General features: G+C 46.3%; 2 protein-coding genes across 4 annotated transcripts in view; both read right to left on the reverse strand.

Moving 5' to 3' along the window:
- The window catches only part of LOC144499965 (interleukin-1 receptor type 2-like), a 1647203-nt gene that overhangs the window by 230134 nt on the left and 1390930 nt on the right, over positions 1–26139 (reverse strand). The gene's annotated exons all lie outside the window — the stretch shown is intronic.
- pold3 (polymerase (DNA-directed), delta 3, accessory subunit) lies at positions 1001–26132 on the reverse strand. 3 transcript variants are annotated; one of them, XM_078222621.1, is made up of 12 exons: positions 26044–26132; positions 25073–25128; positions 22807–22909; positions 21727–21766; positions 18245–18377; positions 16066–16336; positions 14241–14310; positions 13163–13403; positions 11114–11220; positions 8930–9075; positions 3716–3794; positions 1001–3126 (listed from the first exon to the last, which is right to left on the reverse strand). In XM_078222621.1, the coding sequence occupies exons 1-12, from the start codon at positions 26104–26106 to the stop codon at positions 2906–2908; spliced, it is 1530 nt and encodes a 509-aa protein (XP_078078747.1). In that variant the 5' UTR covers positions 26107–26132; the 3' UTR covers positions 1001–2905. The 3 variants fall into 3 exon arrangements, with proteins under 3 accessions (XP_078078747.1, XP_078078748.1, XP_078078746.1); XM_078222622.1 differs by having other exon boundaries at positions 3716–3791; positions 11114–11223; XM_078222620.1 differs by having other exon boundaries at positions 11114–11223.

Consider the following 26139-nt stretch of genomic DNA (forward strand, 5'->3'; position numbering starts at 1 on the left):
CCCAATGGTGGGGGAGTCCAGAACTAAGGGTGAAAGTTTGAGGATAAGGGATAAACCTTTTAGGACTGAGATGAGGAGAAATTTCTTCTCCCAGAGGGTGGTGAATGTGTGGAATTCACTCCTACAAAATGTAGTTGAGGCAAAACTTTGTGTGATTTCAAGAAGAAATTAGATATAGCTCTTGGGGCTAAAGGGATCAAGGGGCAATGTCACTATCTAAAACCTTCAGCTATAGTGAAATGAGGGGAGGTAAATTGTATAGAACCCCCTTGAGCTGTGTGACTCAGTGAATGGATGCAGTGAATATTACATGCATCACAATTGTATGGAAGCACCTGAGTGCAACTTGATCGACGTAAACAACTTAAATACCGTTGTACCTTTTGCAATGACCATTTTGAAATGTCTGTAGTTTCTTTGACTGCACTGAAGCATCCGACTGCAACCTGATGTACGTAGAGAACCTGAATATGATTGCAGTGTGTGTGATGGCCACTTTGAAATGTTTGCAATGCTCTTCCAGATATTTTCTGAATGAGGTATATTTTTGCAAACAAAAAAGCTTCCCTTCACAGAGTGGCAGGTCCAATAGAGCAGAGATGGAGAGGTTCGGGGAGCCAACTGCAGATCAAAGAGATGAGTTTAGAGGAGGTTTTAAGGTAAAAAGAGAGGCAGTGAGGAATGAGAAGGCGTTGGCAACTTGAGCATTACCAGAGAGGGACTCAAGATGAGTTTAGGATGCAGGTGCCAGAGTTTTGGATGGATCATGTAAGGAAATCATTGTTAAAATTGAGCTTGGAGGTGACAAGAGTTTTAGCAGCAGCAGGTAAGGAGCGTTGACTGTCACTTAAACAAGGGCAATATGCTGGGTTCAAGATCCACTCCAGGGGCTGGAACACAAAGTTACGTTCACACTGTACTGCATATCTATGTCAAAACACACGTGCTTTGGAGTGAAGACTCGCACAGATTTACAATGAGTAATCTTAGCTTATTTTTTAAAAAAACTTTTATTCACATATAAACTTTAAACAGAAAATGGTTCATTGGGTTACTCAAATCTAGAACTTCCTCCCAAACCCAACCCACCAACAACACCCACCCCCGACCCCTTAACTAGCCCAGTTCTGTTTACAAGGCCTGAAATATAAATGAAATGAATTCTTAGTTGTTTACCCATTGCACTTAGAGTCCCCTAAGGATTTCTGAACTCTTTGACTGACAAATCCTCCACAGAAACGGTCTCCTCACACTCCTCAGAGATACTGGGGACATTAGGCAGAGCTTTTGTAAAAATATCAAACATCCGGCACTGGATATTTCTGTCTTTTGGCGGTCTGGAGAGGGACAGGTGTCCCAGAACTGTGCAAGGTTGTACGTAAGACTGGTTATTTGCACAAATTTAATATCACACCGTCTACACCTAGTCCTGGAGGAACATGAAAAATAAACGGGAAATATCCCCGAGAATTGCTCATTGCACTCTCCTTGTCTGGGCCACGTCCAGTTTCCACAATTCCCATTGTCACTTCTTGGTTACTGAGACTTCAGGTGAGTTGATGATCAATTTCAGTCCACTGTTTCCCAGTCCAGCACAGACCTAGTCGAGTCAGGATGAACTCCTTTCATTTGGACAGTTCACTACGCCAAGGTGAGGACTCAAACCTAACCTCTCATGAATAAAAGACGTCAGCAGTTGCCTGAATACAGTCAAAATGCATTTTAAAATATTCCTTATAGCTCAGTACATCAACGCAACCATCTGGTTCAGACATGGGAGTTGTACAATCTCAGCATGGTGGGGTAGGGGTGGGAATAGTGGTGGTTAGCTTATTATTTGGGGCAGTGAGTGGGGTGGGCGTAGTGCCTAATGAAGGGGAATGAAATCACATCAACCGTGCCTAGACTCGCACTCACTGTCCAGTGACGTGTGCAAATTGCACAACACTGAGATGCCTTATATAATCTGTAGACAATCACTACCTCTGCTCACATAGAGGGTGAAGATAGCCATGGGTCACTGAGTGACCACAGCTGTACCCAGTGTCAAATCTGGTGGTAGGAATGTTCCTGAAATAATTGTTAAAAGCAGGTGCGGTACTTTGACCCATGACCTGCTCCTCGGATTTTCCAGGGCTAATGAGGATGTTCCACTATGACACAAAAGCATGCAAGACAGCAGAGTACACCAGTAACACATATTGTAACAGCACAGAGCCTCAGGCAGCATGCAGAGTAAAGAAGCTTATACTTCTGAATGATGAGACTTCGACCTTATTGAAACATTTTACAAACTGGAGTTACTTTTTAAAAGAAACAAAACCAACACTTTGATTCTAATTAAAAACCAGGAGAGAAGAAAACAAACATTAACCTTGTCAGTTTTAACAGCCTCAGCCAGCGAGATGGTTGAAGTTCAGCGTCACGATCCTGTAACTATCGTGCGTACCCAGGGTCGCATTTGAAACACTATTTATGGACAATCACTTCAGCGAATTGGAGAGAGAGTCTAGTTAGTACAGGTTACCCCCGTGAGAGGTCAAGAAGGGTTCAGAATAAAGTTTGGAGACTGATTATTCCTGGACACATAAGGGAGAATAAAGTCACCTAACGATACATAAAGTTTTAATGTGCAATGTGAAACAATCCTAGAGGTAACTTCACTCCGATTCGAGCAACACTCAAGGTATATGAACTGCAGCTCTCGGTCCAAGGTGACCTTTCCCAAACATCAGCACCAAGTTTCCTTTAGATCATTCATCATCAATTTATATTTTAAGTACTTTTGAGTGTTAGTTTTTTTGGACTCCTGATCAAATCTCAATGTCTGATCACAATGATCGATGACGCACATTCGACACGGAGTGAGAGACCGAGTCAACATGACAGGAGTAGGATGCTGGAACTAGGTGGCCTTTTTGAAGAATCCCATGATGGATGCCTGCTTGCCTGCCCTGCTGGCGGCTGCTGCTTTCTTCTCCTTCTGCTCCTTTGGCTGCTCTTTGCCTCCTGCAGTGCTCTTCATGCCGGTCGGTTTGGGTCCAGAGAGATTTTTTGACTCTTGTTTGGCTGCTAACTCGTTCTCGCTGTCAGTGCACGACTCACTCTGGTAAACCTTCTCTGTCACTAGTGTAAGACGTGGGCAGGAGGGGAACAGAATGAGACAACCCAGATGGTTACAAGGTCCTACTCACACATTAGGGAACATATTTTAAACTTCATCCCCTCCCTCAACCCATCCACTGTGTGTGTCCAAGGTCCAGCCATGGATAAACTTATTAGGATGATCTAAGCCATTGCTGTGCTCCCACTGCCAACTCCCACAACTCCACGTTCCACCCTCTGACTCCACTCCTTTCTCAGGCCAGTTACAGGCTGAACAAAGACTCAGCATCTTCTTCAACCCTCAGCGAGTTCCAGGCCTCAGACCCTCTTCACTTTGAATCCCCAAACTGTCCATTAGGAGAATGACCACCCCCCTTCTCCAAGAGGACGCCCTAACCCTCCATATCCTCTTCACCTGGGAGGACACCAACGTCCATATCCTCTCCATCATGTGGACCTCTCCACCATCCCCTTTTCCCAAGCCCTTTCCGAGGAGGATGTCCCACCTCCATGCCCTCTCCCAGGAGCACCCTGTCCCAATGTGTGGATTCCCGGTTACTGAGAAAATGGTATAAAGGTGAAGAAGCATGCAGCAATTGGTAAATCTTACCCATAGAACCCTCGTCATCCAGAAAGGTCTTGGATTTGAGAACTCGCCTTCGTTTCCTTCGTTTCACTCCCACTGTCTTCTGAGGGTGGTGGAGGGAGGGGCGGGGGGGGGGGGGGGGGGGGGGGGGGAATAGAACAAGATGAGGTGAGGCTATAACATTGAACCATCTCTCCCATTCCAGGTGGTGCCTGACCACCCGTATTTCCTGCTTTTGTTTTTCAAGTTAGCACATTTCACCTTGTGTTACAGCTGGAGCCTCAACACATCCCACAAAGAAACTGTTTCCAGTGGCAGTAACCAGTGGATGGCAGTGTAGTGGTAATGTTACTGGACCAGTAATCCAAAGGCCCTGACTAAATGCTCCAGGGGCCTGGGTTCAAATCCCACCATGGTAATGGATGAAATTTAAAGCAATATTCTGGAATTGAAAGTTAGTCTTGGTAATGCTGATCGTGAAACTAGCAATTGTTATAAAAATCCAGCTGATTCACTAATGTCCTTTAGGGAAGGAAATCTGCTGTCCTTACCCGGTCTGACCTACATGTGACTCCAGACCCACAACAGTACGGTTGACTCACAAATGCCCTCTGAAATGCCTAATAAGTCAGGAATGGGCAACAAATATTGGTCTTGCCAGTGACGCTCACATCCCATGAGAGAATTTTTAAAAATTCCTCCACACTAGATGACTAAACTCTCCACCATTTGGAAGAAGCATGTTGACATTACTGCAATTTATCCAACTTGAGTCAATCGCCACCCACTGCCGTCTCTGTTGGCTCTACTGGTCCCTCAAACACAAACTAGATAAGGGACACAAGAACTGAGAGAAAATTATATATCCTGACTTGGTGGGGAGTGATGCAGCGAGGAGTTGAGTAATATTTTTTAAAATTAGTTGAACTTTCCAACTGGCTGCAGTCATGGGGTGCAGTCCAATCTGAGGGCTTTAAATCATAGAATCCCTGCAGTGCAGGAGGAGGCCATGGTAGGCTTCTGCAGAAAATGCAGATGTATGGGATTGGGGGTGATCTAGGAAATTGGATCAGGAATTGGCTAGCGGATAGGAAACAGAGGGTGGTGGTTGATAGTAAATATTCATCATGGAGTGCGGTTACAAGTGGTGTACCTCAGGGATCTGTTTTGGGGCCACTGCTGTTTGTAATATTTATTAATGATCTGGATGAGGGTATAGTTGGGTGGATTAGCAAATTTGCTGATGACACCAAAGTCGGTGGTGTGGTAGACAGTGAGGAAGGGTGTCGTAGTTTGCAGGAAGACTTAGACAGGTTGCAAAGTTGGGCCGAGAGGTGGCGGATGGAGTTTAATGCGGAGAAGTGTGAGGTAATTCACTTTGGTAGGAATAACAGATGTGTTGAGTATAGGGCTAACGGGAGGACTTTGAATAGTGTGGAGGAGCAGAGGGATCTAGGTGTATGTGTGCATAGATCCCTGAAAGTTGGGAATCAAGTAGATAAGGTTGTTAAGAAGGCATATGGTGTCTTGGCGTTTATTGGTAGGGGGATTGAATTTAGGAGTCGTAGCGTTATGTTGCAACTGTACACAACTCTGGTGCGGCCGCACTTGGAGTACTGTGTGCAGTTCTGGTCCCCACATTACAGGAAGGATGTGGAGGCTTTGGAGAGGGTGCAGAGGAGGTTTACCAGGATGTTGCCTGGTATGGAGGGGAGATCCTATGAGGAGAGGCTGAGGGATTTGGGATTGTTTTCGCTGGAAAGGCGGCGGCTAAGAGGGGATCTTATTGAAACATATAAGATGATTAGAGGTTTAGATAGGGTGGATAGTGATAGCCTTTTTCCTCTGATGGAGAAATCCAGCACGAGGGGGCATGGCTTTAAATTGAGGGGGGGTAGTTATAGAACCGATGTCAGGGGTAGGTTCTTTACCCAGAGGGTGGTGAGGGATTGGAATGCCCTGCCAGCATCAGTAGTAAATGCGCCTAGTTTGGGGGCGTTTAAGAGATCCGTAGATAGGTTCATGGACGAAAAGAAATTGGTTTAGGTTGGAGGGTCACAGTTTTTTTTTAACTGGTCGGTGCAACATCGTGGGCCGAAGGGCCTGTTCTGCGCTGTAATGTTCTATGTTCTATGTTCTATTTGGCCCATTGAGTCTGCACCGACCACAATCCCACCCAGGCCCTATCCCCATAACCCCACATATTTACCCTGCTAATCCTTCTTACACTAAGGGGCAATTTACCATGGCCAATCAACCTGATCACATCTTTGGAGTGAAATGATTAAGAATGGCCTTGGGTCTGTTCTCACTTGGAGGGAATCTGGCTCAGATAGAGTCATAGAGATTTACAGCAGGGAAACAGGCCCTTCGGCCCAACCTGTCCATGCCGCCCTTTTTTTTAAAACCCCTAAGCTAGTCCCAATTGCCCGTGTTTGGCCCATATCCCTCTATAGCCATCTTACTCATGTAACTGTCTAAATGCTTTTTAAAAGACAAAATTGTACCTTCCTCTCTTGATTATTTTAATTTGGGCATTGATTATGAGAGATGTATAGGTCATGATGATGGGGCTGGGTAGAATGGAGGCCACCATCTAGCCTGAGAACATAAGAACATAAGAAATAGGAGCAGGAGTAGGCCATCTAGCCCCTCGAGCCTGCCCCGCCATTCAATAAGATCATGGCTGATCTGACGTGGATCAGTACCACTTACCCGCCTGATCCCCATAACCCTTAATTCCCTTACCGATCAGGAATCCATCCATCCGCGCTTTAAACATATTCAGCGAGGTAGCCTCCACCACCTCAGTGGGCAGAGAATTCCAGAGATTCACCACCCTCTGGGAGAAGAAGTTCCTCCTCAACTCTGTCTTAAACCGACCCCCCTTTATTTTGAGGCTGTGTCCTCTAGTTTTAACTTCCTTACTAAGTGGAAAGAATCTCTCCGCCTCCACCCTATCCAGCCCCCGCATTATCTTATAAGTCTCCATAAGATCCCCCCTCATCCTTCTAAACTCCATGAGGAAGTGGTTGCCAGGGCAGGGTTGGCAGGGTGGGGGGGGAAACAAGTTTAGATATTTACTTTTCTCATGATTCTGGATGAGTCACAGAGTCATAGAAGTTTACAGCATGGAAACAGGCCCTTTGGCCCAACTTGTCCATGCCACCCCTTTTTTTTTTAAACCCCTAAGCTCGTCCTAATTGCCCGCATTTGGCCCATATCCCTCTATACCCATCTTACCCACGTAACTGTCTAAACGTAGTGGACACATTTCCTTGTCCTTTAGGAATTTATCAGATAAATTTCTCTGTGCTTTTTTTGCCCTTCCCACAAAGTTGGAATAGGAGGCAGGAGGAATAGTTGGCGAATGGGTGTGAATCAAAGGGCAAGTCAAACACACATGGGTTCAATGACCTTTTCCCATGGGTACATCAGTGCGGACAGCATCATATCTTTCATTGTGAAGAATAGCCGAACTCTCTGAAGGGGAGGGAGATACAGAGATGAAGGGAAGAGGACACGATGGCAGTTTAGTGGATTGATCTACTGCAGATTTGATTGGTCAAACGGCCTCTGGCTCCCTGTACAGCAATGCTCACAGTTAAAATTTTCATCCTGTTTTTCAAATCCTTCCATGACCTCACCATACCCTCCTCCCCGCCATCTTCCAGCCCGACAACCCTCCAAGATCACTGCGCTCCACCCAAGATTTTTATTGCTACAAGTGGCTATGCCTTCAGCTACCTAGGTATAGATCATCAAACTCAAACAAACGGACTAGTAATCCAGATGCTTCAATTAATAATCCAGAGACATGAGTTCAAACCACACTGCGTAGGCTGAGCAATTTAAACTTGGTTAATTAAATAAAATCTGGAATATAAAGCTCGTCTCAGTAATGGCGACCACGAAGATAACAGATTGTTTAAAACCCATCTTGTTTCCTTTAGGGAAGGAAATCTGCCTTCTTTACCCGGTCTGACCTACCTAGAACTCCAGATCCACAGAAATGTGGTTGACTAAAATGCCCTCTGATAATGGCATTGCAAACAACTCACGTTATATTGAGGAATGTTGCTCACCGCCACCTTCTCAAAGGTAATTAGGGATTGGGCAACAAATCCAGGCCTAGCCAGCGACACCCATATTGAGCGAATGAATAAAAATAAGCAGCTCTAAATTCCCTCCGTAGTTTCCTCTGTTAAGACACTCCTTGAAACTTTAATCATTGCCATGTGGCTTGGTATCACATTTTGCTTGATTACCGTCCTATGAAATGCTACAAAATGGGTTCCTGAGTTTATGGTGCTAGAAAAGTGCAGTTTGTTGTTGTACATTATGATTTCATTTGCCAAAAATGAACGATACTTAATGGCACGAAGCCAGAATGAGTCACTCAGATCAACAGGACCAGATGCATGCTTAAAGACTGATTTGACTACAGTAGCTCATTTTGTTCCTTTCACATCTAGAAAATTGCCCAATTCCTTGCTAGAACATTCATAAAATCAGAATCCTACAGTGCACAAGGCCATTCAGCCCATCGAGTCTGCACCGACCACAATTCCACCCAGGCCCTATCCCCATGCATTTACCTTAGCTAGTCCCCCTGACACTAAGGGACAATTCAGCATGGCCAATCCACCTAACCTGCACATCTTTGGACTGTGGGAGGAAACCCCCGCAGACACGGGGAGAACGTGCAGACTCCACACAGTGACCCAAGCAGAGAATCGAACCCAGATCCCTGGCGCTGTGAGGCACAGTTAGTATTCTCACAACACCAGGTTAAAGTCCAACAGGTTTATTTGGTAGCTTTCGAAGCGCTGCCCCTTTATCAGGTGAGTGCCAACAGCACTGTGTGGCAGCAGTGCTAACCACCATGCCACCCGGATCACAGTCTGTCTGGAGTTTTCACATTCTCCCTGTATCTGCGTGGGTTTCCTCCGGGTGCTCCGGTTTCCTCCCACAATCCAAAGATGTGCAGGTTAGGTTGATTGACCATGCTAAATTGACCCTTAGTGTCAGGAGGATTAGCAGGGTAAATATGTGGGGTTATGGGGATAGGCCCGTGTGGGATTGAGGTCGGTGCAGACTCGATGGGCCGAATGGCCTCCTTCTGCACTGTAGGGATTCTATGATCCTTTGTATTATTTGCTGCAAAATGTCCTCTGCATAAACCAGTTGAACAATCCTTACTGGTAAAGACTTTGTGCTGGAGGAACTGCCCATTACCTCAGCTTCATCTGCACTTCCCCAACATGGTGGCTTAACCTCGACATCTGAAAGGCACTGAGGTGATGTATCCTCTTCCTTGATTGGCTCTTCACGGGGTGGTGATGGAGTCTTTATATCACAAGCTTCAGGAGAGTCGGGGATTACTGGAACAGAGAGTAAATCATGGTCAGAATTGTTTAGACCGGAGAGCAACCCAAACCTTCCCCGTCTCCCCCACAACCCTCCTCTGACAATACTCTGCACCTGCCATCAACACCACACTCTGAGCGATATGAAACCTTGGGCACTCTTAATGCACAGCTTCGCTTTTAATTCTGCATCCTATATCTGTTGCCAAGATCACCTCCCTTGCCCTCGTTAACATTTCTCACTGAAACCTTCTCCTTCCAACTCTGCCTCTGCTCCTCATCAAAGCTCTGTAGTCTCAAATTCAACAAGGCCCTTTGTGCCAACTCTTTAATTCTGTTGATGTTAAGGAACTGGTCTTAAAATGGATATGGTGGTTATGGCACTGAATTGACAAGCCAGAGTTAGATTATGAAAAGACGGGGAATCATTATGCATCGTGACAGTTTTTTGGTTTATAAATATCCTGCAGGTTTCTGCAATAGATGCCTAGGTGCCAATAACTGGTCAGCTTCATCAATCAAATCTCTGGATGTGGGTACTGCTGGCACATTGATTATCCATTTCCTGTTTCACTGGAGTGGATGGATGATGGGCCACCTTCTTCAATCAGTGCAGACCCTGTGGTAATGATGCTCTCACAATAGTGCCCAGGGGTTTGACCCAGCAACATACCATAGAATCCCTACCTTGCAGAAGGAGGCCATTTGGCCCATCGAGTCAGCACTGACTCTCCGACAGAGTGTCTTACCTAGGCCCTATCCCCGTATAACCCCACACATTTACCCCGCTAATCCTCCTGACCTACGCATCCTGGGACATCAAGGGGCAATTTAGCATGGCCAATCCACCTAACATGCACATCTTTGGACTGTGGGAGGAAACTGGAGCACCCGGAGGAAACCCACGCAGACATGGGAAGAACGTGCAGACTCTATACAGGCAGTGACCCAAAGCTGGAATTGGCCAGGTCCCAGGCGCTGTGCTAACCACTGTGCCGACCAAGTCAGAATGGTTTGCGGCTTGGGAGATGATGGTGTTGTCGTGAAATAGGCTAGTAAACAACTCAAAGTTATACTTAAGAATTTCCTTCTTGCCAGCGAAGGTCGTGGGAGTGGGTGAGTGAATGAAGCAAGCACACAGAACTGCTGTGCATTCCATAGATCAGGAGTTCTCAAACTGGAGTCTGTAGAGACTTTCTAGGGGTCCACAGCGGGCCTTGCTTTACACTTAAGCGACCATCCAGGGTGCCAGAGTCAAGAGTAGGCAAATGACCAGTGACCAGAAGCGAGTTGGAGAGACTCAGAACATGGGGGCACAGTAGGGAGGGGGGAGGGGGTTGGGGGGGCGCTGGCTGTCCTGCATAGGAGGGGAATGCACAAAGACAAGAAATGAAAGGAGAAAGAAGGGCGGCACGGTAGCACAGTGGTTAGCACTGCTGCTTCACAGCTCCAGGGTCCCGGGTTCGATTCCCGGCTCGGGTCACTGTCTGTGTGGCGTTTGCACATTCTCCTCGTGTCTGTGTGGGTTTCCTCCGGGTGCTCCGGTTTCCTCCCACAGTCCAAAGATGTGCGGGTTAGGTTGATTGGCCAGGTTAAAAATTGCCCCTTAGAGATGCGTAGGTTAGAGGGATTAGCAAGTAAATATGTGGGGGTAGGGCTTGGGTGGGATTGTGGTCGGTGCAGACTCGATGGGCCGAATGGCCTCCTTCCGCACTGTAGGGTTTCTATGATTTCTAACCAAGATCCCCAAGGTAGACCAGCAATTACCAAGGCTGGTGTGAGTGAGTTCAGAGTTGTTCGGTCGAGCAGAGCTTTAAAAATAACAATAACTGAAGTACTACATGTAAAATTGCAGTTTGTCCAGTGGGTTAGGTTCCCTGTTGCATGGGCTGGTGAGTAATTATCCAAGCAGATGCCACGGCAGTAACTACACTTTCTGGATTTGTACCCAGCTCAAAAATCAAAACGGAGTGAAAATTCATTCATGTGTTCTTTTTAAACTTATCCTCTGGCACAGAAAGGATTAAAACTAAATGACAAGCATATATCTCACACTCATCATCGCTGCTGTCTGACTGAGGCTGTCTGATCCTCCGGCGTCGCTTGTTACAGGGCTCCTCTGCTTCACTGGACAGCGCTGTGTTACGCTTAGTTTTCTTGCTGCTGTCCAGGGGGAAAGTGGAGAAAAGGAAGATAAACTTTAGTCAGCGCTGTCTGATAGTCTCTCATGGATAAAAACAAAAAGTGTGCAGCTAATCTGCTGTGAGCCCAGTCACATTAAAGGTGCTATATAAATGCAAGTTGTTATCACAAGAACACACGAGAGCAGGAGTAGTCTGTCTGGCTCCTTGAGCCTGCTCCACTGACAATCACGGCTGATCCTGGCCCGCTCCCTTAATTTCCTGGGAAGCCAAATGACTGTCTATCCCAGCATTAAATATGTTCAATGATGGAGCATCCACAACCCTCTGGGGGAGAGAATTCCAAAGATTCACCAAAGTAAGAAATTTATGCTCATTTCGATCCTAAATGATCAACCCCTTATCCTGAGATTGGTGCCCGTGTTTTAGCTTCCCAACCCACTTGAAACAACTTCTGTGTCTACATTATCAAGCTATGTTTCACTGAGGTCACCTTTCATTCTTCTAAACTCGAGAGAACATGAACTCAATTTACTCATCTCCCCATCCCAGGGACCAATTTAATGAACCTTTGCTGCACCAGCTCCGTTGCAAGTCTATCATTTCTTAGATAAGCAAAATACTGCAGATGCTGGAATCTGAGTCAAGAGCAGAGGACGCTGGAGAAACTCATCAGTTCTGCCAGCTTCTGTCAGGAGAGAAACAGAGTTAACGTTTCCGAGTCATGGACCCTTCGTCAGAACAGAAAGGAGGGAGAATGCTGGAGCAGAAGAAACTGCAACAAAAAGTAGAAACTTTAAGAACAAACAGTCTGGTGTGAGAGGGGGAGAGGGTGGGTTGCATTGAGGCAGACCTGCTGAGCTTCTCCAGCTTCCTCTGTTCTTGTTATCCTTCCTTAAATGTGGAGACTGAAACTGCATACAGGATTCCAGATGTGGTCTCACCAAGACCCTGTACGTGGACAGAGTGGTGAAGAAGGCATTCGGCATGCTTGGTTTCATCAGTCAGAACATTGAGTACAGGAGGTGGGACGTCTTGTTGAAGTTGTACAAGACATTGGTAAGGCCACACTTGGAATACCGTGTACAGTTCTGGTCACTCTATTATAGAAAGGATATTATTAAACTAGAAAGAGGGCAGAAAAGATTTACTAGGATGCTACTGGGACTTGATGGTTTGGGTTATAAGGAGAGGCTGGATAGACTAGGACTTTTTTCTCTGGAGTGTAGAAGGCTGAGGGGTGATCTTATAGAGGTCTATAAAATAATGAGGGGCATAGATCAGCTAGATAATCAATATCTTTTCCCAAAGGTAGGGGAGTCTAAAAATAGAAGGCATAGGTTTAAGGTGAGAGATACAAAAGTGTCCAGAGGGGCAATTTTTTCACACAGAGGGTGGTGAGTGTCTGGAACAAGCTGCCAGAGGTAGTGGTAGGTATAATTTTGTCTTTTAAAAAGCAGTCAGTTACATGGGTGAGGTGGGTATAGAGGGATATGGGCCAAATGCGGGCAACTGGGACGAGCTTAGGTGTTTAAAAAAAAGGGCAGCATGGACAAGTTGGGCCGAAGGGCCTGTTTCTGTGCTGTAAACCTCTATGGCTCTAATTGTAGCAAGACTTCTTTATTCCTGTATTCCAATCCCCTCGCAATAAAAGCCAACAATAAAAGGCCTTCCTAACTGCTTGCTATAATTGTATGTTAGCATTCTCAATATTATTCTCCTGAAACCAGAAAGGCAGCAGTTAGTTAAGAGACCAAAAGAAAGTCAGCGTTTAGATAGCTTCTTACACAGCATCAGGATATCTCGTGCTCAGGTCTCTGGAGTCGGACTTGAACTTCTGACGCAGGAGGGAAGGGTGATAACTTAATGAGCCACAGCTAACACCCAGTCAGGCAACCCACCTGCCTGCCCTTCCCCCACCCCCCCCACATAAGACACCTTTGCCCACACTCTGCACTGACCTCGGTCCATCTTTTTGCTGCTTTTTGCCGACTGCTTCTTTCTTTGCTTGGGGTTTCTCCTTCAGCGCCTCAGCCTGTGGCTTCTGCCCCGCAACCACGTTTGCAGGAACCCTCTCTTCATCTCCCTCTTTCTCCGAAGCAGCTTTGACATTGCAGCCTCCCCGCTCAGGGGGCTCTGCCACGGATTTGGTCGGAGGGTCCTCTTCCTTGGTCGCTCGACTGGAGGGAGGCGAACCTTTCTCTGAGGGTTTTGAAACAGTTAGTTGTGGGTGCTGACAACCGGCACTACTGGGCTTATATTTCCTTACATAACAACCGCTCTGCTTCAACACACAGCGCTGAGCTGTGTAAGAGCCATGATAAGCTGCTGCATTCATGCAAAGCTTTACATACACGATCAAAAAATTATCTAAAGGAAAAGAGAATTCCAAATTTGCAAATCCAGCAGTTTGCCTGAATGGGGCCAAGGAATGATGTGGAGATTTGTTTTATTCTCTCACAGGATGTGGGCATTGCTGATATGGCAGAGTTTATTGCCAACTCCTAATTTCCCTCGAGATGGTGAGCCACCTTCTTGGACCAATGCAGTCCATCCGTTAGGTCCATCGGACAGAACGAGTAAAGAAATGATCTCTGGATCACACAGGGACAGTGATAGAATTAACCACAATAAAAACATGCCGTTATATTATAAAACGCAGTCACAAAGTGCTTCACAAGGGCGATTATCAGAACAAAATTTGACATCAAGCCACATGTGGAGACATAGCGCTCAAAAGCTTGACGCTGCAGGGAAAAGAATCCCAGTCTATCCAGCCTCTCCTTATAACTCAAACCATCAAGTCACGGTAGCATCCTAGTGAATCTCTAAGTAAATGCGGGCAACTGGGATTAGTTTAGGGGTTTTAAAAAAATAGGGCGGCATGGACAAGTTGGGCCGAAGGGCCAGTTTCCATGCTGTAAACCTCTATGACTCAGTAAGATAGATTTTAAACATTTAAAAGGCGAGTCAGGCAGGTTTCGGGGGGGATATTGCAGCGTAAGAGCACAGGTACAGCCACTGATGGATTTTACTTACTCGCACTGGCTTTCAGGAAGAAGTTGCTGAAGCTGTTTCCTTTGCTGGTTGTTTTACTGCCTGAAGGAGCCTGGAAGGGAAGAGGGTGGAAATTCACTGCATCGTTGTGAAACACCTCTTGAAAAAAAAACATTCTGTTCTCTTTCAGGACTGATGTCAGGAAGTTCTTCACTTCAGACAACATCAGATACCCAAAGCGATCTCAGGGTAGGGGAATAGGAGGAGGAGAATGTGAACCCAGAGCAGCAAAATAAACATTCTCACCCTATCCTCACTATCCCCTCAAATCTTATGCCCCACTTCAGAGAATGGAATCAAAATCAGGGCTCCAATCAAGTGCCGCATCGAGGGAGAGCGGAAACATCAGAGGTGTTAAACCGAGACCTGTTTTTACCCTCGCTAGTGAATGCAAAACATATGTCAGATACTCATAGAATCATAGAGATTTACAGCATGGAAACAGGCCCTTTGGCCCAACCTGTCCATGCCGCCCTTTTCTTTTTGAAAAACCATTAAGCTGGAAAGAGTGCAGAGGAGATTTACCAGGATGCTGCCTGGTTTGGAGGGTAGGTCTTATGAGGAAAGGTTGAGGGAGCTAGGGCTGTTCTCTCTGGAGCGGAGGAGGCTGAGGGGAGACTTAATAGAGGTTTATAAAATGATGATGGGGATAGATAGAGTGAACGTTCAAAGACTATTTCCTCGGGTGGATGGAGCTATTACAAGGGGGCATAACTATAGGGTTCGTGGTGGGAGATATAGGAAGGATATCAGAGGTAGGTTCTTTACGCAGAGAGTGGTTGGGGTGTGGAATGGACTGCCTGCAGTGATAGTGGAGTCAAACACTTTAGGAACATTTAAGCGGTTATTGGATAGGCACATGGAGCACACCAGGATGATAGGGAGTGGGATAAGACCATAAGACATAGGAGCGGAAGTAAGGCCATTCGGCCCATCGAGTCCACTCCACCATTCAATCATGGTTGATTTCAACTCAATTTACCCGCTCTCTCCCCATAGCCCTTAATTCCTTAGTAGCTTGATCTTTGTTTCAGATAAAGCTCGGCACATCGTGGGCCGAAGGGCCTGTTCTGTGCTGCACTGTTCTATGTCTAATCCCAATTGCCCGCATTTGGCCCATATCCTTCTATACCGATTTTATCCATGTAACTGTCTAAACGCTTTTTAAAAGACAAAATTGTACCCGCCTCTACTACTACCTCTGGCAGCTCGTTCCAGACACTCACCACCCTCTGTGAGAAACATTTGCCTCTCTGAACCCTTTTGTATCTCTCCCCTCTCACCTTAATCCTATGCCCTCTAGATTTAGAGTCCCCTACCTTTGGGAAAAGATATTGACTATCTCGCTGATCTATGCCCCTCATTATTTTATAGACTTCTATAAGATCAGCCTTCTACGCTCCAGAGAAAAAAGTCCCAGTCTATCCAGCCTCTCCTTATAACTCAAACCATCTAGTCCCGGTAACATCCTAGTGAATCTTTTCTGCGCTCTTCCTAATTTAATAATATCCTTTCTATAATAGGGTGACCAGAACTGTACACAGTATTCCAAGTGTGGCCTTACCAATGTCTTGTACAACTTCAACAAGACGACTCAACTCCTCTCACATCAGCCTGCAATTGTTTCACATCACATCTGATGGCCATTCTTTCAGCGAACCTATTTATGTCCTCACCTCCTCCCCATCTGCCACAAGCCCTTTGAATCAGCATTTCTACATCCAACTCCAAGGACGAATTGGGGAGCACTTAAAGCCTTGGCCAAATTTGATCAGAGGTTGAGCTCACCGTCTTGTCAGACACTTACAGCACTCTCCCCGTCTTTTGCCAGGACTGGCTCCCCTTTCACCTCTTTATCCTGCGACTTGGCAGAGGGTTTGTTGGAGAACATCCCCATGATTCCCTTGGGCTGGGGTGGCACATGTTTGGGGGCAGCGGGCACATTGCCGTTCACGACGGGCTTGCTGGTGCTTGTTGCCTCACTTGAACTCCGAAAGGGCTGCTGCACTGACTTCTGCAGCCGCGCCAACTCCTCCGCTGACCGGGGAACAGCATCTGCACATCGAATTGCGCTGTATCTGCAATCGGAAAGAGAAAGCTTCTCAGTAATCTTGGAAAAGTGATGAGAAAAAGAGTAACAAGGCACGATCTAATCCAGGGATTCAGAGAGTCAACACATCTCTAACAAGTCTAAGATGTCAGCCATCACTTGGTGGGTCAGAGATCATGGGTTTGAGCCCTACTCCAGAGACTCGAACACAAGGCTCCTAATACAGAATTATTACAGGGAGGACGGAGGCCATTTGGCCCATCGAGTCTGCACTGGCTTTCTGAAAGGGCATTCTACCTGGTCCGACTCCCCTGCCTTATCCCGTAACCTTGCACATTTTTATTTTCGGATAGCAATCCAATTCCCTTTTGAATACCTCGATCGAACCTGTCTCTGCCACTTTCTCAGGAAGTTTGTTCCAGACTCCAATCGCCCTCTAGGTAAAAATACTTTTCCTCACAGTACAGCACATGGAGCCGAGGGGGCGATGCGCCAAGTGCCAACTCACGAATGAAACATTAAACCGAGACCCCATTTGTCCTCTTGGAGTGGATGTAAATGACACTCTGGCACTACATTCAGGAGCAGCAAGTTCTCACTGGTGATGTGGCTAATATTCATCCCACAAAAAACACCACTAAAACGGATTACCTCCAATACGGGAGAATCCAACCATCACCTCTTGATATTCAATAGTATTACCATCACCGAATCCCCCACTATCAACATCCTGGGGGTTACCATTGACCAGAAACTGAACTGGACCCAGCCATATAAATACTGTGACCACCAGAGCAGGACAGAGGTTGGGACTTCTACAGACAGCAATTCACTTCTTGATTCCCTGTCTATCCTGTCTACCATCTACAAGGCACAAGTTAGGAGTGTGATGGGATACTCTCCACGTGCCTGCTCAAATGAAGTTCCAATTCAAATAGTTTGGCACCATCCAGGACAAATCAGCCTGTTTGATTTGCACCCCATCCACCACCTATAATATTCACTCCCTCTCCCAATGTGCAGCAGCAGCAGTGCACAATCTATAAGGTAACAGCAGTGTGTACCATCTACTCTGTGCACTGCAGCAACTCAACAAGCTTCCTTCGACAGCACCTCCCAAACCTGAGAACTCTTCCACCTGGAAAGATAAGGGCAGTAGATGCATAAGAACACCATCACCTGCAAGCTCCTCCCCAACCCACATATCCGACTTGAAACCATATCGCCATTCCTTCACTGTCACTTGGTTAAAATCCTGGAACTCCCTCCCTAACAACACAGGTTTCATATAGCACAACGGTTTGCAGTGGTTCAAGAAGGTAGCTCACCACCCCATTCTCAGGGGCATTTAGGGATGGGCAATAAACAATGGCCTAGCCACAGAGAGGAGTAAATCGAAATAATAATTTTTATATTATAATTTTAAAAACAAATAATTAAAAAGAAACTCTTTATCCAGAGTGGTGAGAATGTGAAACAATGCGTGGCTGAGGCAAGAAAGTAGAGATGTGCTTAAGGGGAAGCTGGATAAACACAGGAGGGAGAAAGAAATGGAGGAATACACTGATAGGGTGAGATGAAGAAGGGTGGGAGGAGGCTGGTCTGGAGCATAAACACCATCATGGACCAAGTTGGGCCAAGTGGCCTGTTTCTCTATTATAACTGACACTTGTGCTCTGATAACTTGCTCCAGCAGCTATTCTACTGTTGGGAGTTGTGAAAGCCTTTACTGTAACCAGTCACAATAAGAAGTCTCACAATACCAGGTTAAAGTCCAACAGGTTTATTTGGTAGCACGAGCTTTTGGAACGCTGCTCCTTCATCAGGTGAGTGGAGAGTTGGGTTCACAAACAGGGCATATATAGACACAGACTCAATTACAAGATGATGGTTGGAATGCGAGTCTTGTTACTTGTTAAGCAGTCATGTTACTTACTTGTTACTGTTCTGCAGGTTTTCCTTGACTGCTTCATAATCAGTGTTGAAGAGGGGGCTGCTATCCTTCAGCATTGCTTTCTGAATGCTGTAAACATGGACACTCGCCGTCACTAGCATCTTCAGTTTCAGTGCTGTGAATACATGAACAATCAGAGAATGTAACAACACGAACAACTGGTTTGTAAGGATTTATTTATATTGATATCTCTCTTTCCTCTGAAGCCACAGTCCCATGTGAGCTCATCATTCCAAACATTCCACATCTCAGCCTGTAACCTGCTTGATGAACCTCAGGCCAGGGGGTCAAGGCTTGGGGACAGAGGGCGAGGTTGGTGGTGCTTAAATAATTTATATTTGTGAGTATTAGGAATAAAGTGCAAGTTTAATCAGTGTTTCTGTATTAGTGTGTAAAGAAAGAGTTAAAAGTTTAGTTTAGCTTCATGTTAAATATAGGTATCAGCAAGTCTATGGCTTTTAGTTTCATTTTAAACTTTGCCTGCTTTGTAATTAAGGATTTACGACGGAAAAGCAATTACAGGGGTTAAAAAAGACTAAGCTGTTGCTTAACAACCAGAGGCTCACACTAAAAGCAGAAGCATCTGAGTTCAGTTGCAACCAGGTAAGTGAGAAGCAGGAAGCTTTCCCCAGAAACTGCCAGTACAGACAGGACAATAAAGTGAGGGGCAGAAAGTTAGTCCCAGAAGCTAAAGAAAAGGAAGATCCAGAAACTAGGAATGAAAAACAGAGTCCCAAGAAGACTGAAATCAAAGGGACAAAGAACCAGATTCTGAACAAAGTAATGTACACTGAAGTTAAAGAGAGGGGTAGAGAGAGGCTTCCAGTTAAAGCCAGAGCTGTAAGGTGTCATAAGACCATAAGACATAGGAGCAGAATTAGGCCACTTGGCCCATCAAGTCTTACTCTGCTGTTTGTGATTTATATAAACGATCTGGAAGAAGGTGTAACTGGGGTGATCAGTAAGTTTGCGGACAACACGAAAATGGCTGGACTTGCAGATAGTGAGGAACATTGTCAGAGGCTACAGAAGGATATAGATAGGCTGGAAATTTGGGCAAAGAAATGGCAGATGGAGTTCAATCCAGATAAATGTGAAGTGATGCATTTTGGTAGAACTAATGTAGGGGGGAGCTATACGATAAATGGCAGAACCATAAAGGGTGTAGATACGCAGAGGGACCTGGGTGTGCAAGTCCACAGATCCTTGAAGGTGACGTCTCAGGTGGAGAAGGTAGTGAAGAAGGCATATGGCATGCTTGCCTTTATAGGACAGGGCACAGAGTATAAAAGTTGGGGTCTGATGTTGCAGTTGTATAGAACGTTGGTTCGGCTGCATTTGGAATACTGCGCCCAGTTCTGGTCGCCACACTACCAGAAGGACGTGGAGGCTTTAGAGAAGGTGCAGCGGAGGTTTACCAGGATGTTGCCTGGTATGGAAGGGCTTAGTTATGAGGAGAGATTGGGTAAACTGGGGTTGTTCTCACTGGAAAGACGGAGGATGAGGGGTGACCTAGTAGAGGTGTATAAAATTATGAAAGGCATAGATAGGGTGAATGGTGGGAAGCATTTTCCCAGGTCGGTGGTGACGTTCACGAGGGGTCATAGGTTCAAGGTGAGGGGGGGGGGAGGTTTAACACGGATATCAGAAGGACGTATTTTACGCAGAGGGTGGTGGGGGCCTGGAATGCGCTGCCGGGCACGGTGATGGAGGCGGACACACTGGGAACATTTAAGACTTATCTAGATAGCCACATGAATGGAGTGGGAATGGAGGGATACAAAAGAATGGCCTAGTTTGGACCAGGGAGCGGCGCGGGCTTGGAGGGCCGAAGGGCCTGTTCCTGTGCTGTATTGTTCTTTGAGTCTGCTCCGCCATTCAATCATGGCTGATATTTTTCTCATCCCCATTCTCCTGCCTTTTTCCCATAACCTCTGATCCCCTTATTGATCAAGAACCTATCTATCTCTGTCTTAAAGACACTCAATGACCTGGCTTCCACAGCCTTCTGCGGCAAAGAGTTCACCAGATTCACCACTCTCTGGCTGAAGAAATTCCTCCTCATCTCTGTTTTAAAGGATCGTCCCTTTCATCTAAGGTTGTGGCCTCTGGTTCTAGTTTTTCCTACTAATGGGAACATCCTCTCCAAGTCCACTCTATCCAGGCCTCGCAGTATCCTGTAAGTTTCAATAAGATCCCCCCTCATCCTTCTAAACTCCAAGAAATACAGATCCAGAGTCCTCAACAGTTTCTCATACGACAAGCTCTTCATTCCAGAGATCATTCTTGTGAACCTTCCAAGGCCAGCACATCCTTCCTTAGATATGGGGCCCAAAACTGCTCACAAAACTCCAAATGGGGTCTGACCAGAGCCTTATACAGGAGTACATCCCTGCTCTTGTATTCTAGCCCTCTTGACATAAATGCTAACCTGGAGAAGTCGGCCAGCAAGAAGCCAGACATCCGAGGTGGAAAGGATTGTTAACACCTTAATGCAGTCTGTGAAGCGGTGATTTTCTGTTGGCACTGCTGGGTACCCGAGGCAATTTATAAATCGCAAGATCCTATATACTTTGCTAACCACTCCTTCAATATATCCTGTTACCTTTGAAGCTTATGCACATCACAACCACCAGGTACCTCTACACCCTGCTGATACATGTGACAATAAATCAAATCAAACTCTCTGGAATTGTGCCATCTATATTGCCTCTCCCCATTCCTTTATCCAAAAGTGTACCCCTCACACTTCTTAGTATTAAATTCCATCTGCCACTTGCTATCCATTCTAGCACTTATGTGCTACAGCAGTCAATTGATACCGTCCTCACTGTCCCTGCCACACCTCCAGATTTGTACCATTGGCAAATTTGTATTCCAATATCCAAGTCATTGACCTCAAAAGAATATTAACACACAGCCACATAAGGAAGTATTAAGACAAATGACCAAAAGCTTGGTCAAAGAGGTAGAGGTCTTAAGGCACGTCTTAAATGAAGACAGAGGTAGAGAACAAGGAATTCCGGAGATAATGACCTTGCCAGCTGAAGACATAGCTACCAATGCTGGAGTGATTCAATTCGGGGATATGCAAGAGGCCAGAATTAGAGGAGTGCAGAGATACAGGGGGTTGCAGGGCTGGAGAAGATTACAGAAAAAGGGAGAACTTTGAAAACAAAGACGTGAGTTCTAAAAATGGAGGGCTGCTTCACTGGGAGCCAATGTAGGCTCGCGAGCACAGAGCTGAGGGTGAAATCTTCCTTTAACTTTCTCTGCTATAAAGCGAACAATCTAGTTTCTCTGGTCTTTTCATATAACGTCCTCCATCCAAGCATCCAAACTCAATAGGCAGTGCCAGGAGTTACAAAAAGGCAATCGTCGCCCACCACAACATACAACTAACCAAAGGTTTGACAGTGTACAGACATGGATAATTTGTGTCAACTGCAGATGCCTGCTCTTACCTTCCAGCTGATCCTCCCTCACCACTGCTACCTTGTGACACTGGAAAAGAAGAACACTGCAGTTAACTAGAGGCCGGCAAGACAGCACATTCACACCCCGACTGTTCTCTAACTGAGGAGAATGCCACAGCCACCTGTTGGCACCTTGCCCCAGACCACCAACCCTGCTTAAGAAAGCCTTTTCGATGATGTGATGCCAGTTTCAAACTTTGTCAACTATGTATGCCTATTTTCCCAGTGGGTGTCGATGGAGAGTGATTAGGAACCAGGTCTCTCCCCAAACCCAGTGGTACTGAACCCAACTATAGCATTCAAATCTGTCCTGGCTGAGTTCAGCTAATTCAGTGCAGAGCAAGCTTGGAACCTGACCCTTCCTGCTCTGTGCAACAGAGCACCATATCAGGGAAAGGTGAGCCTGCATGGGTGCATATTTTAAAGAAAGAGAAGTGGATTAAATATATTGTTGATGTAAAATCTATCAATTAATTAATTCATTCAAGAATCCTAGTATAGAAGAGGCCCTTTGGCCCATCGAGTCTGCACCGAGAAACCTGATCTCCCACCTAACCCCATTTACCAACACTTAACCGATAGCCTTGAATGTTATGACATTCCAATTATTGCAACAGGAATTGAATAATTGTTTAAATATTAGGGGCTGATTCTGGGGCTGTTGTGTTATGAAACATAGAAGATAGGAGCAGGAGGAGGCCATTCGACCCTTCAAACCTGCTCCGCCATTCATTATGATCATGGCTAATCGTCCAACTCAATAGCCTAATCCTGCTTTCTCCCTATAACCTATAGAAAATGTGCAGCAGGTTAGGTCTATACTCACTGGAATTGGAACAATGAGAGGTGATCTTATTGAAACATAAGATTCTGAGGGGGCTTCACAGGTTGGATGCTGAGCGGATGTGCCCTTATGAGGAATCTAGAACTCGGGGACACAGTTTCAAAATAAGGACACCCCCCATTTAAAATGGAGATGAGAAGGAATTTCTTCTCTCAGAGGGTTGCTAGTTTTGGATTCTCTCCCACACTGATGATTCTGGACCCTGAACAGATCAGTGGACGTACCGAAGTTCCATTTTCAACTGCTTTCCCAGACACGAGATAGGTCACATGGAGCTGGGCTCCTGAATTTTCCTTCCGCTTTCGTTCTACGTAGTAATAAAGCATCCTTGCAAACATACAAAAGAGAGAACAATACAGTTACCGAGGTACAAACCCCTTGTGACAAACCCAACCTTTAAACAAAACAAACCTCTCAACTTGGAGATGGAGAACCTGCACAATTTCTGGAGCAGTTCCTGGCTTGAGGGGGCGGATAGAAATCTCAGAGAACTGGTAACAGCCAGAAAGCTGTGGGGCAGCCAGCTTATTGCACTGACTGAACTGGCATCAAACTCAAAAGAAAAATCCAGACCCCACTACCCCCACCCATAAGACTCAACAACATGCATCTAAAGTTGATGCTTAACACAGCAAAACATTCCAAGGAAGTTCATATCATTTCAGTTTTATCAAACAAAATTTGACACAGAGCCCCGTACATACGGGTTAGGAGCAGGATTGGGACACTCAGCCCTTTCAACTTGCTCTACCATTCAATAAGATCATGGCTGATCTGATGGTAACCTCCACCTACTCCCAATAACCCTTCACCCTCATGTTGATCAAGAATCTAGCCAGCTCTGCCTTAACAATATTCAAAGATTGCTTCCACCGCCTTTTGAGGGAGCGTTCCAGAGACTCACAACCCTCAGAGAAAAAAATTCTCATCTGGCTTAAATGAGCAAACACGCCTTATTTTTAATACCACTATGAATGGTAGGTTTGGTCTGTATAGCGCGCAGGAAACAATACTTTACATTGATTTATTATTGTCAGATGCATTGGGATACAGTGAGCCCTAATTATAGATTCTATCACAAGAGAAAGCATCTTCTCCACATCCACTCTGTCAAGACTTTTCAGTACAAGTTTCAATCAAGTCACCTCTTACTCTACTAAACTCCAGCGGATATGAGCTTAGCCTGTCCAATCTTGCCTCATAAAACAATCTAATTCCAGGCATTAGTCCAGTAAACTTTCTCTGAACTGCTGCCAATGCATTTACATCCTTCCTGAAATAAGGAGACCAATACTGTACACAGTGCTCTAGATGTGGTGTGGTTTCACCAGCGCCCTATACAGCTGTAACGTCCTTTTATTTTCAATTCCCCTTGCAATAAATGATAACACTCTTTGAGCTTTCCTAATTACTTGTTACACTTGCATATTAGCCTTTTGTGATTCATGCACTAGGACACCCAATTCCCTCTGCACCTGAGCTCGGCAATCTCTCGCCATTTAGAAAGCATGCTTCTTTTTTATGCTTCCTGCCAAAATGGACAATTTCACGTTTTCCCACATTATAATCCATTGGTCAGATCTTTGTCCACTCACTTAGCTCCATCTTTTTGTGGCCTCGTGCCCTCTTCACAACTCATTTTCCTACCTTTCTCTGTATCATTGGCAAATTTAGCAACCATAAGTTCTGTCCGTTCATCCAAGTAATTTATATAAATTGTAAAAAAATTGAGACCCCAGCACTGATCCCTGTGGCACACCACTTGTCACATCCTGTCAACCAGAAAAAGACCCATTTATGACCACCCTCTTATTTCCTGTTAACCAACCAACCAACCTTACAGATGGTTTGGTACCTTGTTGTGCAAATTAGTTGCCATAATTCTTAATGATTGACTGGACTTCATAAGTACATCATTGATTATAAATCCCTTTTCACAACCATCCGGTGTTGTGAAAGATACCAAAAGAGAAAATGCTGGAAAATCTCAGCAGGTCTGGCAGCATCTGTAAGGAGCGAAAAGAGCTGACGTTTTGAGTTCAGATGATCCTTTGTCAAAGCTGTGAAAGACACTATTTGAATGCAATGTCTTTCTTTCCTTTCAAGTGAATATTCTCCACCCACTAGCACAAGACTATTTGACCATGACAGGCATCACCCAAAATCTGACACCACCCCTGGCTAATGTATGCAACATACAGACCCTTCCTATTGCCTGCAAATCCAGGGCAAGTACCCAAGGCTGATCTATTTTCCATTTGCTCCCACCCCAGGCTACTAAGACCAACATCATTAAGGACACTATATAAATGCAATTTACTGTTGATGCCCATACACAACAGTACAATACACAGCCCTCATTTCCCCCTGTCCTACAAACTGTGCTTCATGTCAGATGCACTCTCCCAGGTATTCCCTTCCCCAAAACCCCCAGTAAGTAATCCTTGAGCCCATACTGATTGATGGTAGGTGTGAAGTCACCAAACTCACTGTTTCGCCTGGTTGACATGGATGCCCAGGAACTGGCTCAGCATCTTGTAGGTGACCTGGAGAAAATGAGTTAGATATAATCACAGATTCAACACTAAAACAGACAAAAAAAACCCACTACATCACAAGAACTGGCCACTTGTGGAGGTGGATGGTAACAATGAGGCAAAGTGGAAGGAGGAAGATTCATCCCTCCATCCGCCAGGTTTATGTCCTTTACAATATTCCCCATTCCACCCCCCGGGTGGTCCCCTCTCCCCTGGTCAATCCCCATTCCACCCCCGGGTGGTCCCCTCTCCCCTGGTCAATCCCCATTCCACCCCCTCTCCCCTGGTCAATCCCCATTCCACCCCCTCTCCCCCGGGTGGATCCCCATTCCACCCCCTCTCCCCAGGTCAATCCCCATTCCACCCCCTCTCCCCCGGGTGGATCCCCATTCCACCCCCTCTCCCCCGGGTGGATCCCCATTCCACCCCCCTCTCCCCCGGGTGGATCCCCATTCCACCCCCTCTCCCCCGGGTGGATCCCCATTCCACCCCCCTCTCCCCCGGGTGGATCCCCATTCCACCCCCCTCTCCCCCGGGTGGATCCCCATTCCACCCCCCTCTCCCCCGGGTGGATCCCCATTCCACCCCCCTCTCCCCCGGGTGGATCCCCATTCCACCCCCCTCTCCCCCGGGTGGATCCCCATTCCACCCCCCTCTCCCCCGGGTGGATCCCCATTCCACCCCCCTCTCCCCCGGGTGGATCCCCATTCCACCCCCCTCTCCCCCGGGTGGATCCCCATTCCACCCCCTCTCCCCCGGGTGGATCCCCATTCCACCCCCCTCTCCCCCGGGTGGATCCCCATTCCACCCCCCTCTCCCCCGGGTGGATCCCCATTCCACTCCCTCTCCCCCGGGTGGATCCCCATTCCACTCCCTCTCCCCCGGGTGGATCCCCATTCCCTCCCCGGGTGGATCCCCGCTCACAATCCGGTTCTCATCCGCCACCAGCTCCTCGATGTTCTCCACCAGCAGCTCCAGCTCCTCCATGGTGGCAGCGGTGGCGCGAACACGAGGTCAGGG

The sequence above is a fragment of the Mustelus asterias genome, chromosome 10 (assembly GCF_964213995.1).
Source record: "Mustelus asterias chromosome 10, sMusAst1.hap1.1, whole genome shotgun sequence".
Lineage (NCBI taxonomy): Eukaryota > Metazoa > Chordata > Chondrichthyes > Carcharhiniformes > Triakidae > Mustelus > Mustelus asterias.